The sequence below is a fragment of the Oenanthe melanoleuca genome, chromosome 3 (assembly GCF_029582105.1).
Source record: "Oenanthe melanoleuca isolate GR-GAL-2019-014 chromosome 3, OMel1.0, whole genome shotgun sequence".
Lineage (NCBI taxonomy): Eukaryota > Metazoa > Chordata > Aves > Passeriformes > Muscicapidae > Oenanthe > Oenanthe melanoleuca.
In genome coordinates this window covers 19,014,171-19,033,938 of record NC_079336.1, presented here as the reverse complement: position 1 = coordinate 19,033,938, position 19,768 = coordinate 19,014,171, and the positions used below count along the sequence as shown (strand labels likewise).

The following is a 19,768-nucleotide window of genomic DNA, read 5'->3' as shown; positions in this document are numbered from 1 at the left end:
GAGTCTTTTGGGTTATCAAAAGGAGCATAGGTCTAAGTATGCACTAAGTATTTTCAGGCAGCTAAAGCTGTGGGAGGCAGATCCCACTGAATATGTCATTTGTTAAGGTCATTGTGTGGGCCGTGACATAAACTTTGTGGTGTATATTTCTTGTATAACTTTCATTTATATTTTTGCATGGCTGTTGTAGCCTTGCTCGCTTTATGAACAGGCAGTTCTCTTGGCTCCTCTGCATGCCACACACATGGGAAATCTATAGCAAACAGTGCCATTGGTGAAAAAAAGGTTTTACTTTCTTCTATTAGCTTGTAAAACAGCTCATGTCAATTGCATGTCACCTTGAGGCAGAAATTAACTCTATTTTGTTACTCTTTCAAGTCAAATCATATAAATCTTTTTGGAGTTTCTTTCTCTGCTGATTTCTGTGAGAGTCCTCCTTTTGCTTGCCAGAATCTTAGTGTTCTGGAATTATGCTAAGAAACACAGCATTACAAGCTTGAACAGTACAATAGCTTTATATAATAGCGCTGGAATATTTTTCCAGTTATTTTCCATCTCTTTTCTTATGTATGCAAACAAGGCGTTAGCTGTTATAATCACTGATACCAACGGAGCAAATGTTTTCACTGAGCTTTCCATGCTGATGCACAGGGATAGATAGCTTTTGTTTTTCCTGAGCTGTAACAGCTCACTTTACCCCTACCAGTGAGCTGTTTGAATTAATCCCTTTTGTGTGCATTGCACTGCATTCATAAGCATCTAATTGTATTTGTTCCTGGTGTTGAATCACTGGTAGCTCCCACACATAGAGCAGTAGATGCTACACAGATACTGGAATACAGGCAAAGAATGACCTGAGAACTGCTGAAGGGCTGCCACTCTAGTTCCTCAAGAGAACTAGGCAGTCTTGTGTTTATTTCCTGTGTTGGAGGAATGTCAACACAGTTCTGGTTTCCTTTCAGTCAGGCATTTATCTTAATACCTACACATGGGAAGAATATATTCCTTCTGCCTTTTGACAGCTTCACCGTGGTCTCTTCAGACCTTTTGCTGTCCTGAGCTACTTAGGATAAGGAAACTTTTGGACTTGACTCAAAACATTGGTTATCTTAAGCCCCATCTTGGCTTCTGCCCTGTTTTTGATCAAGTAATTTCAAACCAAAGAAGGGTGCTTGGCTGCACACCATGCTGTAGTTTCACTGAGGTTTGGGGGGTCTCAGATGTTTAAAGTTGGGCTCCTTTGCTGAGAGCATAGATTAAAGGAGTGTTATTAGCAAACAGTGCTATTCAGGTTAGCAGAGGGCTAAGGAATTTTGCAAAACGATATATATATATATTTGCAGTGAAATTCACCTATTTTAATACAAATACTTCCATGAAAATCCAAATTAGATCACAAGATGAAACACTGATGTTTTGTTTATAGCATCTTTCACCATTCAGATCTGCCTTCAGTTCTGGTATTTTATTCCTTCAGGATGACACAGATGTTATTTTTCCCACATCCCATATGTCCAAATCACATATAAAGATACTTAGCTCAAATACCATGGGTGCGAAACACTCCACACTGTGGGTCCAGGGTGACGTTTGGTGTGTCTTTAATGTGCTGTGGTGTTCAATTACAATACAGCAGATTTATTTTTATGCAGCCTTCTTCATTGAAAGTATGGAAAATTAGTTTGCAGTGAGTCATCTGACAGCTAAAGAACTAAAAGTCTGTAATGGTATTTAAAGAGAAAGTGGCTCAGAGCTGACAGAGTTCAAGACAGAAAAAGAAACAGAAATTAAAGAGAGAGCCTCCAACCATGGAGAAAATAGCGACAAAGACTGGTTAGGGGGAGGAGTGATGAGAAAGCCAAACACACTGAGAAAGTCTGAGACAGTTCAGGAGATTATGCATATCATTCTGAAACAAGAATTAGGCTTCAGATGTCTCTCCTGTATCACACCAGCCTTAGCCAAGTAAGATTGCTTTGACCCTAAGAGAATGGTGTAAATCCAGATAAATAAGAGTACTAGGCTCAGGGCACTGTAAGGAATTTAGAAGCATGCAGGTAGGGGTTGAGAGAAGGGTTAACGTCTTAACTTTCTAGAGCAAAATATTAGAATGTGGTGTTTTCACCTTGGCTGAATGCCAGGCACCCACCAAAGCCATTCTATTACTGTCCTCCTCAGCTGGACAGGAGATAGAAGATATTACTAAAGGTTCACAAGTTAAGGGCAGGGAGAGATCACTCACCGATTATAGTCATGGACAAAACAGACTCAGCTTGGGGAAACTAATTGAATTTATTAACAATTAAAATTAGGGCAGAATAGTGAAAAGTAAAATTAAATCTTAAAAGTACCCTTCTCTTCTCCTCCCCTATCCTTCCATCTTCCCAGGCTTAACTTTATTCACAGTTCTCTACCTCCTCTCCACCAGCAGCACTCTGAATCTTCATCTCCTCAGGGAAAGGAGTCCTTCGCCTTGTCCAGAATGGGGTCCATCCCACAGACTGCAACTCTTCATGAACTGGTCCAGAATTAGTCCTTTTCCACAGCAGTCCTTCAGAAGCAGTTTCCTCCAGTGTGGGTCCCCCATGGGGTCACAAGTCCTGCCAGCAAACTTGCTCCAGTGTGGGCTCCTATCTCCACAGGGCCACAGATCCTGCCAGGAGCCTGCTCCAGCATGGGATTCCAGTGAGGTCACAGCCTACCTCAGACTTGCACTTGCTCTGGTGGAGGGGCCTTCACAGGAGGCACTCTGCTCCATCCTGAACCTACATGATCTGCAGGGGTACAGCTGCTTCACCTTGGTCTTCACCACAGACTGCAGGAGAAACTGCTCTGGCATGTGGAGAACTTCCTTCTCCACTGACCTCAGTGTCTGCAGAGTTGTTTGTCTTATCTAGAATTACTTTGTTCTTCTCTAGTTGCAATTGCTTCTGCACAATAACTTTTTCCCCTTCTTAGTTATATTTTATATATATATATATGTGTGTGTGTGTGTGTGTGTGTGTGTGTGTGTGTAGGGATTACTATGTTATCCCAGAGATATATATATATGTGTAGGGATTACTCTGTTATCCCAGAGGCATTACCACCATCACTGATGACTCAGTCTTGGCCAGCAGCAGGTCCATCTTGGAGCTCTGCTGGACATAGGGGAAGCTTCTGACAACTTTTCACTGAAGTCACCCCTGTAGCCCTTGTGACCAAAATCTTGTCATGCGAAGTCTATACAAAACTGGCATTCTGCAGTGATGTTTAAATGTGCGAGGATTTTGTTAGACCATGAATGAGAGAATTCCAGTTAGTTGGACAGCAATTATTATAGACATGAATATGGACTTCAGCTGCTGTGCACTCAGAGGGAAGATGGGTTTTGGCTTTTAGTCAAATCTTCCTTGGCTAGTGCTAGAGGTGCTAATCCTCAGAAGTGAGTGTGTGGGAGGAGCAATCAGTTCAGGGTCAGAAATTACTTTAAAACTTGGGCTTTTTGTACAGGGATAAGATCTGAGTAAAGAAGTGCAAAAACTGTCTTGAAGAGCAAGAGGGACTTATTTCCTGTGACATCTGAGGTTTTTGAAGAATTAGGTAGTAAGGAAATTATAATGTAGCAAGGGAACAGCAGAACCAAGGGAGGCTCTTAAAGATATTAGAGATTACTTACCAAGGTCACTGTTGCCTTGCCTGCTTTTCCTATAAAGCTGATGTCCAAAAGTGAACTAGCAGTAAGATACCCCAAAGGAGGAGAATGTTGAAGGAGGAGAAAAGAGATGAGTCAGAAACAGCTGCCTGGTGTTTTTAAAGCATAGCACTGTCATGAACAGATATAATCAATATAAACACTATCATCTTTCCTTGTAAATTATGTACATTTTACTTGTGCTCTTGATCAAGTTTACCAACTGGTGATGTGAGACTCTTTGGGGAACTCACTGATGTCATGTCGCCCAGTCAGCCCATACTGTTTTGTGCTCTGGGGATTCTTTTGACCTTACTCTGTATAGGACCATATTATCTGCCTTAAGAAAGTAAATGAGATGTAAAGTATAAAGCATGAAGGAGAATACAGTCTTTATTGAAAGCAGAAAGGAAAAAAGCTTGTCTTTTTAATGCATTCAGAAAAGTTGACTTTGACATTGTAGTACTGAAAGACATTGTAAGCATAAAAGTAAGGTTAGAGCCACTCAAGTATCCCAGAATTTGAAGGGTGTCATATTTCATTGTATGCAGTTCTAAAATCCTTATTACAGATCTTCTTATTTACAGCTCTCATGTCTCTTTTGAATCCACAGAAGACGAATATCAAGGGCAAACCAAGAGAAAGCGCATTCGAAGGAAGAAACAAAAGAGCAGTTTACAAATCTCTAGTAATTTACATGGAGAACAAACAGATTTGGGAGTGCAAGAGACTGTTGTTCAAGATAATTTACAGCTGCAGCAAACAGACGGTCCCAAATTAAGCAAAAACAAAAAGAGGAAAATGAAAAAGAAGCGGCAGAAAGAAAAAAAGAGAGCAGCTGGCTTAGTAACAAAAACTACCAGTGTGGATTTTACATATCAGCCTGACAAAAACAACAAAGAAGAAGCAGCAGGCTTAAAAGACATAGGTGAAAAGGCAGATAGCATTATGGACTTCCTGCAGGCAACACAACAAATTTATTTTGCTGACAGTATGTACCACTCTTTCTCCTTTCTTTTTATGAGTATTACCATGCAGGGGAAGATGGATATGCATTTATTACTGCTGTACAATGGGACAAATCTACTAAAAAAGTGTTTCTCTTGAAGAGAGACATGTGAGAAGTAGTAAGGCATGTGAGTACCTAGTATTTGTCCCACTTTCTGGTGTGTACATGAATATGTAAGAATTCACATCAATAGAAAAAAACTGTGGTCCTCTGTCTTTAAAATAAACATGATGTTCCTTGCTCTTCCCTTAAACATTCCAATGCACTTGGGACAAGTGGTTAAAATTCTGTTTCTCTCTGCAGGCAAACACCCAGAAGGATTACTTGCTTTCAGAGAGCTTCAAATACAGGCAATTGCTATCTTAAACTGCTTTCATGCTTAGTATCTCTGAACCAATCTACTTTTCAGAATATTCCGCTTCCCAGGAGGAGATTTATTTGTATTCTATAAGGAAATCTAGAAAGACAGCATGTAAAGGAACAGGGAAGATACTATTGGCACTGGGAAAGTCTATTGGCATAAAATGATTGTGAAAAAGATGAATGGGAACTGATGCTCAGTGCACATTCCCTAGTACTTTTAAAAGAATGGCATGGATTTATCCCTGATGGCCTATCCAGTGTTCACTGCTCACTGTGGAGCTGAATGGAGAATATTAAATAGCTTAACTACCTGTATTAGTCCATCTTAAGGCAGACCTGTCAGCTTCTAGTATCATAAAATTCATCTTTTGGTTACAGAATTACTGGAAAATCCTTGTTAAGATGACATCAGGGATTTCATGTTAACTTTTTCAAGATTTATACATAGAATTTTTTTTGCTTAATGTTAAATTTTCCTGCTGCATCAGGTCTTCATACTAAGCCTAGAATTTGAAATCTATCCTATTTTCTGGCTAAGGTATTTCTATCACCAAAATTAAGAATTTTACTGCTTTACCATATGCCTAAGTAAATGCAAGCTAAGCTACTTGCATTTGCTGTAGTGGAGCTCCACAGTGACTGAGCAAGATTGCAAATTCTTCAAGTTCTGCTGTTAATATATGACCCAGAACAGAAACGTGATGAATTGTCCAGAGCTGTGTTGCATGTTGATATTTAAGAAAGAATGTCGTTGAATTTCCAGCTTTCCTGCAAGTCAAGTTCAGGTTTTGGCAGTTTTTGACAGTCTAACTAGCTCTAGTTTAAAACCAGCAGATTGAAGTGTTGAGCCAGTGAGGACCTTAGAATCCACAGAGAGGAATTCTTAGATGAAAGGAATTTCATCTGCAGATGAGATACAACATCTATAAATCAGAGTGTGACTAACTTTCTTGTTAGGCAAATCCCAGTTTATATATAGATCTGGCATCATGCCATTTTGCCTTTTCCAATTGAATGACTTTAACACTCCCTATTTCTTCTAGATAAAATTTGAAGCTATTGCTTTTAGCTGCATTTTCAAATGGTCACATTGGATTATACTTCTAGTACACATATTAAAAATCTGAATGGGAAAAATTCTCAGGTATCTTGCTGGTAAAAAACAGAATTAAAGGAAGTCTGGTTAAAGGGACAGACAATACATTGTCACTGGAATGGAAGAGTGAATTTCTGGTTTAGCACTGTATAAACCATTGGGTGTGGCTTAGCTGGAGTTCATTTGTGTACAGCAGCCCTCACAGTACTTTGGAAAGGTGTTGGTAACACACCATAGTTTTGGCTACTGCTGAGTAGTGCTGGCATCTTACCAGTGCCATCTCTCCAACAAGGGGCTAGGAATGGGCAAGATCCCTGCAGGGGACACAACCAGGCCAGCTGACCCAAATTAGCCAAAGGGATATTCCAGATGACATCAGCTCAGGTATAAAAGCTAAGGGAGGGAGGAAGAACAGGCATTTGTTCTTTTATGATGTTTGCCTTCCAGAGCAGCCACTACATGGGCTGAAGCCGTGCTTCCTGGGAAGTGGCTGAACATCACTCACTGGTGGAAAATAGAGAATAAATCTTTTTTCCTCTTTAATTATGTGTGTGCAAACATCTGCTAGTTTTGGTTGGGTTTTTGTTGATTTGGGGGTTTTTTTAGCAAACTGCCTTATCTCAACCTATGAGGTTATTTTTATCTCAGTTTCTCTGTCCTGTCCCACTGGGAAGGGGAGTTATGGAACATCTTGGTGGGTACCTGGCATCCAGCCAAGTCAACCCATCACAGCAATGTACATCTTTCTATGCTGTCTTGCATGCTGTAATACTTGCTATTTAAATAAAAACATAAAGGTGCAATACCAAAGTAATTGTTTGCCTCCAGAAGTGCTTTTCAGTAGTTACACAGAGTTGTTCCCTTTTCCAAATGTGTGTGCAGTTTATAACATATAGTGTGTAGGCAGCAAAAACACAGTGCTTTGGCCACACTACAAGTTGTTCTTCACGCCTTCTTTCTCTGCTAACTTTGAAAATTTGATTCTTCTTGGATTCCTGTCATTATGAATCCTATTGTCCTTTTTGCTTACTGATTTCTGTTGTTTTTGCTTTACCATTGTTTTAATATTTAACAAAAAATTATTAACAAGCTACTCTTTAGTACCTGATATTTGATTGTCATCTGTATTAAATAGGAAGATGCTGTCTTAGGAAGAAAAAATTATGATTACGAAAATTCTCTGAGTTCACTGAATATTTTTAACATAATTTTCTAACTGTTTTTGCAGAGAAATCAGAATGCAGAGATGCTGCTGTAGATCCAGCAACTGCCCAAGAGCTCTTACAATGTCTTGAATTTCGCACCATCTCTTCCTCAGATGTGACTCATCTGCATCGGCTGAAATCCCTTGTATTGCTACAGGATATTGAGAGATTGAAGGATGCTTTGAAACAATTCCAAGAACAATCTATGATGTCTCCTGGTAGGTACTACTCACATGTTCAGACACTGATATTTTAGTGTGAATTAAAATGCACACCACTTAATTTTTTTTTAATTAGGAAGCAGTAAATAATGATGTAATATTAAATATATGCTTATACGTGATATGAAAGCACAATTCCCACCAAAAATACAGTGATATCCCTATTTCCCATTTGTCTACAATCAATATAGAAGCTTTTCTCACTTTGCAGCAACTACAGAATACAAGATGTTTCAGAGGTTTAAACCAATATTTTTAAAATCTGAAGTGTTTTAGGATTTAATCATATTTAAAGCATGTTTTTAATATATTCCCATGGTAGATTTTTTAAATTGCAGGAATTAACTTGTTTATCTTGGAGATTTCACCCCTCCAGCTAAGGACTAATTTTACATGCATAAGAATCAAAAAACCCCATTATTTTATTTCTTCCCATTCCCAACGTGGCTTCTTTAATGCACAGACTTTGCAAGCTAAATTTGGTTTTGGTTTTGTTTAAATATAAACATCTGGTTTAAGTTTCTAAAAAATACTGCTGATAATGTAAAACTTTAAAATTACTCTTTATAACAGATTATATTCTGAAGTCATTCATAAAAAGAAAAATTACTGTGTTACTATATTTTTTCATGCCTGAGGCACAGGCTCTTTCTTTTCTCTATTATAACTCCTATAATTTTAGTAGAATCTCTTCTTGTACGATTAATAGTTCTTCAAGTGAGTGTGAGATGCATGTAGTCCACATGAGGTATAATGATTCATTTTCCATGTAGTCTTCATTTAAGCAGTCATTGCTACTAGTCATTAGAACTTGTGTAGCAGCATCAGATAAAAATCTACAAGATGTGCTGAATTTTCTTGCATCCCAAAGAATTCAATCAGAGTTGAGAGCACTTGGCTGCAGCATGAGAGAATCTCAACCATTTTAGATTGTACTCTAAGTCTTTTGAAGGGTAACAGCAGAGATGGTAGCAGTGTGGTAACAGTGTAATTAAGATCATAGGCATTGGAGGCTTAGCAACAGCATTCAAAGAAGAGACATCTGCTTGTGACTTCATTAATAATTTACAGCATGATAGTGGCTAAAGATCCTCATCAAGACTGGACCCCACTGAATGCTGTGTGTTGGACACAGAAAACAGAGAACTCCTGCCTGTCTAGTTCAGATCTGAAAAGGATGCTCTTAGGGAACTACACATGTATTCTTTTAAGCATAGATATGCAGTATGACAACCCTTAAAGTTCTGATGGATGTGAAGTATCCACATATACATGGAATGAAATCCCTCTGTGCATTTCAAGCCTACAGTCTCTGATCTTACATAATCACATGGTTTCACTGGATGTAATACATGTAGAACTCAGCAGTAATCATGGAAATGGTATTACCCTTTATTGGATGAACCAATTCAGCTTTTCTTTATTAAATCCAAATGGAATTGAAGTGACGTATATTGTGCAGGCCTTATATAACTTTTATACAATACAGTTGGAGTTCTGTTGGGTTTTGCAGCCTTGAGACAGGTTGTTCTGTTTACCTTTTTATAGCAGCAATGTCAAAATGAAGAGATAAAACAGAAGCAAATTAAAACCCCTAATTTTCCAATGTATGTATTCATCACTTGAAAAAGCAAAAAACAATTTTCTGAGAGATTTTTAAAATTCAGTAATGTTTCTGCAGGTACAGCCTGGAATTGTTTACTCTTCCAGTTGATTTTTTCCCCTAGTAACTGCTGTTACTCTGGACTTAATTCTAATCTCATTCCACCTGGTGTAACCATAGTAGTTTATTTGATATTCATGAGGTACAACAACATAAGAAAGAGGAAAAATACATTCTTATAAATTATTAAAGGATAATTAAGCACCTGCTAGTCATTCATTTACCTCAGCAGACTTTAAAAAATACATTTGGCTCAAAATCAGGTCATCTTGTCCAGTGTGGGCTTTTTACATTTTAGTTTTCACTCCCAATGAGGAGGTGATAAAAGTTAAGAGTTTTTAAAAAGACCTTTGTAATATATTACCTCTCAATAATAAGAACTTGAATTTCTTAGTACAACAAATTCAAGTTCTTATTATAGAAAGACTAGTTAGAGTTTATGAAGGCAAAAATGCACAGTGCATAATAGTAATCTCTAATTCTTTATGACTTGGTCTTATTATCTTGTCTTTTCTCTCTTTATTTTTATGGGGATGCTAAATACTGTAAGGAAAGGTCATTCCACATTAACATGATAAAAAAAAATCTTGATTTTAGGAAGGTGTATTATTTTTACAAAATAAACATTTTATTCCCTTTAGTTCAAGAAATAGTATGTTAATCCTTTCTCCCATGGTTATGATTCTACTTAAGATGCCATCATCAAGGAAGTAAAGATGGGTGCTATGTTTTGTTCAGTTTTATCTTTAGTTCCAGGAAGCAAAGGGTAAGAAAAAAATGAGAAGTGATGCATCTCTTCATATAAGTGCACATTCTCCACTAGTGAAAGTTTCATATTATCCATACCATTATATCTTTTATTTTCTCATATATGGACATTATGGTTTCATCTAGCTTTCCACTGGGCTACCAAGTCTGGCTTGGCAAGCTTATGCCTACTGATGATAAATGTGCTTTACAGTAAAGCCATGGGCTGCTCCAGGTCTGCAAATTCAAAAACTGTGATTTGGTATTGCCTTTGCACCTCTTAGCCTGTTACTCAGATTGAAAATCACAATGCATCCAAAAGAAAAAAGAAACAAGAAATAAATTTCTGTTTTATCTTAAGCTCTTAGATCCTAATATTTGAAGTCATATTGAAGAAAGTCCTAATAAGAGTGATGGTAGGGTCTGAAAAATTTTGCAGGAAAAGGAAATACTAAGGACATTCAGACACAAAAATTATCAACAGTAGATATTATCGTTTAACCCTTCATTTAAATGAGAAAAAATACGTATACGAGAAAATCTCTATGGTTCAGAGGTACTGGTTGTTCTGTTTAGTTGTTAACCTCCATCAGCTTACCTTGTACTTTGATCTTCAAGTACTCAATCAAGTTGCCTTTGACCTTGTAGGTGAATGATCAAAGGTGAGGTTGGTCAAGAGTGTTCATGTGAACATGGTTATTTAGAGTGTCATGGTTCTCAGTCTGTAAAAGAGAGCAAAATGCCCTATTACTAGTTCCATTATTGGTAGTCTTGAACAAAAAGTACTTACCTGTATCCAAAATCTTCTGTAAGTGCAGGGAAGAGAATGTTTAGAAGTCGCATAGACATGGATTTCTCATGATGGGGGCTTTGCTGATCTCTGTTAGAAGGTTCATGGCCATTAGCAAAAGGAAGCCAGAGATTTTCATGATCATCTACAGTGCAGTGGGCCAAGAAGGAGAGCTGTGACTAGAAGTAATGCTCCCTTTGCTGGTTGGAAACTAGCTTTGGAAATGAGAGCTACTTAATGCCCATTTCACATAAATTATTAAAGCATAGGTGATCTCCTAATTAAAAATAAAGTCATTATCTCCTAATTTATGAACTCATTTATGAACTTCTGTTCATCAACTTCATTCTATTATCTATTAACATTTTCCCTTTGTTGGTTAGTTTCAAATCTCAAACATACTCTTCCCTTGTTGCCTTGGAAATTATCACTCATGGCAGAGCTAGAAGCTTCTTTTAACTGTCTTTTTTGGAGAATTGCCATTTATAGAAGTCTTCATTGCAGGGGAAGGTACATTTTGGAGACCAGAATTAATACAGTTACTGTGTGCCAACAATGGGCTGGATATACAGAGGCCTTAAAATGATGAAATTTATGCTTCTGGTTTTTTTAATGGATGAGCATTCAAAGAAAAGGAAATTTGAAAACTGCATGAGCATTATCTTATAGAATCATCTTAAATGGGATTATTATGTGATAAGTATTGCAGAAAAGCCTATCATTAAAAATTCATCAAGGCACATAGGTAATCTCTGAATTAAGACAGAAGTCAGCATTTTGAGGCTTTAGTGCAGCTGTCTGTATGATATGACGAATTCTCAACTGGGGTTTCTAGGTACTACTGTAAGTTATATAATAATGATGTGTGAAATTATTCTCCAGACAGAAAGAAGCTCTGCCCATATGATCATGTCATTTCCATCTCATATTTTCTGAATTATTGAATCATAACAAATAGGACATTTCAAAGTGTGTGAGCAAAACTGTGTTTCATTCAAATGACTAACCTAAAAGAAAATGCACCTGCTTATATAGAAACTCATAGATATTGGTCTTCAGGCTCCAATATCTGCACTGGTTTTACTGAAATGTTAATATTGAATGGAAACAGATGTTTGCATGAGTCTTTTTCTTAGTGTTCAGAAATGTAATGGAGGTATTTCAGGAGAAATGTGTTTTCTTTGTTTCAGATCATGCCAAGGTAGCCACATCTCTGTTTCACTACTGGATTACAGATATCCTTCCTGTGAAGAACAGGAAATAAAGCCTTACCCCTGTGTCCATATGCACAGGATTAAAATTTAGTATACAAACCCTTAACCAATTCAGGAACTCTTTAGCAATTATTCAGGAATAGCAGTGTCAATACACATTCTACACCTTCAGGTAAATGAATTACTTTTCTGTGTTACAAACTCCAGAATACAATAAAGGTATAACTACAATGTGACTTTTGTGATGGGTTGGTCAAGAGCATGGCCTGAGTCTTCAGCTGCATTAATATGTACATTTCACTTTAGGATAAAGGACTTAACTGGAATGATAAAGGCTCTACCTGGTATTTTGTTTATATTATATATATATATATATATATATATATATATATATATATATATATATATATATATTTATATTTATAATATTATCTTTTTTATTTGTAAATTTATCATTCCTTTCTGGAAGTTGTATTTCTTGACTTTTTGTATATCTCCTTGCCTGGAAAACAGAACTATATTTTTTTATATTTAAACCTAAATATGTCTGGGGAATGTATTTTTGCTGAATAAACTGGTAAATTGTGGACATAGATACGTTTCTATGTATGTGCCATGTAGATCCTGTTTGGAGTTCTGCAGAAACTTGGATGACATTTTCAGAACTACTCCATGACTCATCCTGTTACAATCCAGTGGATTTCAGAGTTATGAGACTGGGTTCTCTCTCCCTGATTACTGTGTAATCTGTCTACTGCTGTGTGATATTTCTACAATTGAATATATCCAAGTGTGGATACTACAGTAATTAATAACAATGGTTGTAAAATATTTTGGAATAATGAAGAAAAAAGTGCTTTGTGAGAGGCTCTTCTCTCAGCTGTATCATTCATCTGACAGGTAATACAGAGCAAACCATATCTTATATCTAGGTGTGTTAGCTTTGTCATCAGTAAGATAAGGAAACATTTAACTCTGCCAACATGTGCTTGGAGATACAACACTGATGAGACTATACAATGGGCTTTTTGCTTTGTTTTTTCTGTTTCATTACATTGCCTGATATATCCCATTGCCAGGCATTGTTTTAGTGATGCTCAAAATTTGTAATAAAGATAAAATCATAACTCTTTCTCATTTATTGTTGAAATTAAAAGGGGTTTGGTAATACACCAAATGATTGTAGGTACAGAAAAACCATACTTAAGGCTAAGGGAGCTTTGTGCAGCTCTGAAGAACTTGAGTTTGGGGTCTGTATCTGATAGGAAAGGTGTATAAACCAGACTCTGCAGAAGAGAAACTAGTGGTGTGTTCCCTGGTTTTTTTTGTTCCTGAATTATTAATACATAGGAATTGAAATGTATCTGTGACTTTTCACTGAGATCCTCTGTGCCTCAGTCCCACATTTTGAGGGAAAGAAGAAAACATCACTTGACTGTGAAGCACCTAGATACCTTTCTTAACTGACTCACGGGAAATTAATCACTCCATCCTCACTTTAAGATTTGAATGTCACACACTAAATGAGGCCTAGGAACTGCAAAAAAGGATACACAGCAGCTCGTTAAGTAAACATCATCTGTTCTAAACACTGAATATGAAAGAAAAAAACAAAGTCATATAATCAAAGACAGACTTTTGAAACACAAGTACAAAAGAGATCAAAGTAGGACCACTAAAGTAACTGTAGTGTCTGCATTTCCTGATACTTGAGTGACTGTGCTGAGGGAGGTTATAGGGCTGCTGCCTTGAGTAGACCCCAGGATCTGGCAATTCTTTCTCCTTGTCTTCTGGATTCCGTGTTAGTGTAGCTGGAGATCTGGATGTCAGTGTAGGTGACTCCAGTTTCCACGTTTCCAGGTTCAGACTAGCAGTGCTTAAGCACACAGCTCAGGGACATACACACACAACATGCTGACTACACAGCCCTTTGATCCCATGAATAGCAGGACAGCCACTCTCCTGTCCCTGCCAGATCCCAGGCCCTGTGCCTGCTCTATGGCTCTCCTGCACACCAGCTAGCCCAGCCTGGAGCACACTACCACACCCTCACACACACATCTAACAAGCACTCATGCACTCCTGTCACAGCCTTGTTTATTGCTTTAATTTCTCTTCTTATTATTCGCCATTTCTCATAATAACAGAATGGTTTGAATTGGAATGGACATGAATATCATAAAGTTCCAGCCCCCTCCCATATTCAGGAACACTTTTCACTGGATGAGATTGTTCAATATTAAAATGATTTTTAAAATTCAACTAAATTTTGAATAGCTGCATATAGATGAGCAGGTTTTGATATCTTTGCCGTACTGAAATATTTTCACAGAATCACAGAATGGGTAGGATTGGAAGGCATCCCTACAGTGGGATCATCTGGTGCAGCCTCACTGCTAAAGCAGGGTAAAATTTTGTACTATTCCAGTGAATAAAAGTTCACAGGTCAAAAATATACTTTGCTTGAACCAGGTAATAATGGATAAAATTTTCAGTCTCTCTTTTTTTTCCCTTTACTTTTATCACTGCAACAGCCTTATATTCTGTGCAGAAATCAGCTGGCCCCAGAAATGCAAGCCCAGGAGCAGTTTCTGAGTGTAGCCAGTCAGTCAGTGATATCTGATGTCTTTGCAAATGACCTGTGATAGGAGCTGAATCTTACACTTACCAAACCTGCCACCGTTGCACTAAAAGGGATTATGAAGAGGATAAAGTATGCTAAAGAGTTTAGAAAATTGGACCAAATTCAAGCAGATAAATTGTAGATCATCATTGTAGATAAATACAATTGCACAGGAGTGTATTTGTTTCAGAAACAAATGTGCCAGACAGTAGTGTGCTGAACTGCAACATGCATGAAGACACTTAAAAGCAATGCACAAAAGAACACAGCAGAAAGATCTAGTTTAAAAGCAAAAGAAATGGATATTACTTGTAATTTCAATTAGGCAATGTGCTAAAAATGGCACGGGTTCCATATTTGACATTCTGTTTGCAGTCAGCAATTTTAATACCTGGTCACTTCTCTGCACTGCTTCTCTAAAGAAATGGTGCTCAATCTCCTTACACCTTTTCGGGTTTATTTGAGCAGTGGTATCACAATGTGGCAGAGATAGAAAAACTGAAAAATTTAAATTAACATCCAACAGTGAACACTTTCACTATGCATGGCTCCTTCAACATAGTAGTGAAACATTTATCCCTTTAGATTTTCATGCTAAACTTAAAAATGGCAAAGGAGATGGCCTTTAATTTTTGCTTCTTCAGCATCATTCAGTGTAATGAATGTGCTGCATCATGTGGAATTACTGAAACATGGAAGAGTTTTTAAAGTCGATTTTGTGTCAGAATACTTCTGGCTAAACTGTACATACACTATTATTAGCATATTTCAAACTTTCATGAAGACAGAACTTTAAATTTTGGGTTTTAAACCTACATGGGCTCCGAGAGCAGGAAGAATTTAAGGATCAACTGGAAAGTAACCTGCATGTGTCTTCACAGGTTAACTTTCTGGTTTACATTGTTAAACAGTGCACAGTAAGTAAGGAGCAGCAGCACAGTGGAGAGAAATTGCTCTGAGAGGCAGTGGTCCCTTACCAGCATGTACAAGGAAGACCACAGAGGCTGAAGTAATTTGAGACATTTGTAGTAGTGGATAAGCTGGTCACTGCACTTGTGTGCAAGGGTTTGAGTTCAAAGCCATTATCTCTATATGTAGGTATGTTTTATTCTTAAGACCTTAATTTTTCTCCTTTGTGGATATGTAATATGGGAATCAGTCTCTAATATTACAGATTTTTGCTGCTTTGTAATTGGTGCAATATTTTAGGTAGTGTTTTACAATCATGTAGAGGTATAAATTCCATAATGTGTTTTCTATGACAGCTGGCTCTTCTCTCCTGCACCAGTGTAGGGAGTTAGTACTCAATAGGCTGAATGTCAGAAATGACATCTAGGGGAAAAATAACTTAAAAAAAAAAAAAAAAAAAAAACAAGGAAGGAAAAAAGTGGTGAATGGCATCATGAAGACAAAAGATTTTTAACCTGTCTTTCATCAAAGAAAACTTATTTCACCTGGTAATACCATGTATATCATAAAACCAGGCCACAGACATAGAGTGGAAAGAGGTGTGTGTTATGCATGTACACTATGCTACACATTGTGCCTAATAATAGAGAGTGCTAGTGCAAAAGATGGCAATCTGTAGGATTGGGAAAATCTATTATATTTAATATTTAGGGAAAGCTCAGGTTCTAGCTATGCAGGTTTTGTAGTTAATTGCCTCAGCCCTGGGTTGTTTCTAAGGAGGGCTGTATTGCATGTGTTTATGCAGCTACTTAAGCTTCACTCTTTACTGCTTTATCCTCTGCATTGCATCTGAGTAAATTTTGTTTGTTGTTTTAAACTGTTAGATGTATGCAGGCCTAATGGGGGGGACATGTATTTTAGAAAAGCAGAAATTTAGATGTTGTATTTGTTTACTATCTCTAAGAATCCAGGAAAATATATATTATGATTATTTGAAACTGCATATTCACCATGTCAGTGAAGGTAAAATATATAGCTTTCATAAGGCTGTTCTCTAAGTTGAGTGCTTAATTTTGTATAATTAATAGTCTGATAATTTTAATGATCTCTATATTCTGGTAAAGTGTATAAGCAAGCTGTAGTTCTCTTTTACATTATTACTGCAAGGCTACATCTTGTTTTAGACTATGCTTATTTTTGGTCCATTATGTATCCTAAGATTGAAGAGGAGTACATAAAAACAGAAGGAACTTTTCTTTGCATCAACTCTAGGCTGCTATAGATTGCATCAAGTGGGGGCTGCTTTTCTTCCCTTTCAAGATCTTTGCTAGTCCTCTCCATCCCTCATTTAGTGCACAGATGATGGAGGAATCATCCCTGTCAGTCTCTGTTCTTAACTTCCATCACCCATTTGCCATACTTTCAGATTTATACATTTGTGCTTTTTCCTCCCAGTGCTTTCCACAACTCTACAGAGCAGTCTTTCCATTATCTTCGTTTCCTTCTTTAAAGCTCCCTTTTGCTGTGATCCTGCCCAAAACCTTGGCCAAAACCCCAAGCCTGGTCAGTATGGTGCTAGGACAACTGCCTACTGTGTTGACTAATGTCTTACTGTCTGTGTACTCTCCCATCAATCTCCCTGTTTTCTCCTCTGTTTTCTCCTTTCCTGAATGAGGAACAGTTTGATGCAGGGTTTGCCCTGCTGCACAGCACCAGCACAGCCAATTCTATCATGTCTGAGATGACAGTGCTCAGGAAATATAATTGACCTATCTACAATGGAGAACATGCTTGAATCTATGGGCAAGGCTGCTGATAGTTTAAAGTGGCTTCATAATTTCACCTTGAACACATCATCAGTCTAGTAAAATGGGAGCCTGGTTCTCCCCAGCAGGCACTTTGGAGGCAGTGTTCTTTTGGAGGCATGCAGTCCTTTCTCCTGACTTCAGATGTCTACAGTGTAGCTTTTACCATCTGAGCTGCCTATCCGAAAGAACTTCCTAATCACTGGGCTTAAACAGCCTGATACAACTGACTGCGGCTAGGTATCTGTTTTAGAATTGGAACAATAGTACCAATGGGAGAACTTAGTGCTTTATGTTGACTGGTATGAAAGCATAAATAGGTAAGTAATGAAAACATCTTCATTGCAGACATCTGGATCTTGTTTAAAAAAAAAAAATAAAAAAAGGAATGAAAAAAAGATCATCTACTACATCTGAGAAAAGGACAGGAATGTGCATGTTGCATGGCCAAAACACCACTTACTCCTGATGCTGGTCTGGCAATGGCAAGCTCATCTTGGACAGGACTGTGACCCCCTCTCCTTGATGCTTTCATGTCTTCTTGTGGGAAGCTACTGCCTGGGAGTGATTAAAAGAGGAAAGGAGAAGAAGAGTAAGGAGGTGTTGTATAGCTGTGCCTGAAGTTCACTCAAAACAAACTGGGGAAATGTTTCTCCTGCTTTTCTTGTTTCCTTTGTGCATGTGATTGTGCACAAAGCAGCCTCCACCATTTCTCAGGTAGACTCAGGAAATGTTTGCTGTGTGATTCATTCCTCTTCCCAGTGACAATAATTAAGTGGAAGTAACTACAAGTGCTCAAAGAAAGGGTAACCATTGTTAGGAATATCAAACTGATCAGCCATTACCTGCATTCAACAGAAGGAATCAATACCAAATATGGTTTTTTGAGATCACAGGTTTAATCACTAAACTCTGTAGACATAATGATAACTGTTTGATCTCTGTCTGGCATGCTGGAGCTTAAAATGAAGGTCATGTTCAAATCTGATTGGAATTCAGGGAAAGCTGCTTGGCTTATTACCATGACTATAGTGCTGGATTCTATTTACATTAGTAAACAGTTTAAAATACTTGACATGTTATTCAATTAAATATGTGATTGGAAACTGACAGACAAAGTTCATTGATTTTTCCAACCACATTAAACTAAGTACATGGCACAGTGTTTCATTTAGCCTGTCTGCTTAACCCTTTCACCTTAATTCAATTACCCAGAATAAAATTAATGTGTAAAATATTAAGTAACTCTGGATTTCTAAATTAGAAGGCATTGCAAGAATATATTCATCTTGATGGCTTCTGACATACATTTATTACTGTATGATTTACAGTTTGCTATGGATTACACTGTTATTCAGATAGCAAAAGTCAGAAAGGTTTTTCTTTATACTCATTCAGTAAATTGATAAATTTGTGGAAGGTAAGACTGAAAAGGGCATGAGATTATCTTCTCTGACCCCATCTAGATCCCTGGTCATAAATTTTCACTTTACTTCAGGGCGAAGACCAGTCTTACAAAAGCACAATTTGTGGTTTTTGCTAAAGCAAGTCATGTACAGAGACAGGCCAGCTTGATTTAAGGACATTAAGGAATGAAGACTTCACCTCTTCTTTAGTCATTTATTCCAGTACTCAATCACTTTCATGCTTAGAATCATGTGCCTTATTTAAATTGAAATTTGTCTAGATTTGACTTTCAGCCACTAGTTCTTGGTATGTTTTTCTTCACTAGATTAAGTAGTCCCTCACTAGCTACTATTTTCTGTGAAAGTTTTTGAACACTGTAATCAAGCTACAAGGCAATCTTCTTTTTGACACTGTAAGCACTCTCTCTTTAAACTATTTGATTTAAGGCATCTTCTATAGCTTCCAACTTGGTTTTGTGGCTCACTCATACATTGCCTCCATTTTTTCCCACCATTTAGGAAACAAGCCTGCTGGAACTGAGTGTAGAAACTTAGCATTCATTTAAAATCTCAGAAGCAACAACTTTTGTACTTGCTGTTTCATTGGTTTTGGATCAACTTCTTGACATAGGATTATATAGAAGTCCACGTTAAATTATTTTTAATAGTAGACAAAAACTCTATTCAGGATTTAGTCCTTGGTTCCATACTTCATGTTTGTAAATGTTTGGTCCTTCTGTTTGGCTATATTAACTTCAGGTTTTTTTACTATATCTATATTAGCAAATGATAGATCATTTTGTGTGCCTGTACTGTTATCATTAGTATTGACCATCTGCTAATTTTGGTGACATCTGCAAGTTTTACCAGCAATGATTAAACTTTCTTCCATATCATCAGTAAAAATGCTGAACATGTTAATTTCTAGTATTAATCTTTATAGGATTCAAAGAAAAATAACATTTTTCAGTCATGATTCCCTATTTGTACTTTATTTTTGGAAACAGAAAACTGAAATAATCTAGTGTATTTCTAATGTATTTA

General features: G+C 37.3%; 1 protein-coding gene across 2 annotated transcripts in view; it reads left to right on the top strand.

The window, feature by feature from the left end:
- The window catches only part of ERICH1 (glutamate rich 1), a 90,328-nt gene that overhangs the window by 49,115 nt on the left and 21,445 nt on the right, over positions 1–19,768 (top strand). The window contains exons 4-6 of one of the 2 annotated variants that reach the window (XM_056486742.1): positions 4,287–4,664; positions 7,370–7,564; positions 11,958–13,108. In XM_056486742.1, the coding sequence (XP_056342717.1) occupies positions 4,287–4,664; positions 7,370–7,564; positions 11,958–12,031 (647 nt within the window). In that variant the 3' untranslated portion in view covers positions 12,032–13,108. Of the gene's footprint in view, positions 1–4,286; positions 4,665–7,369; positions 7,565–11,957; positions 13,109–19,768 lie in introns of those variants that run through there. The other variant, XM_056486741.1, reaches the window with a different exon arrangement.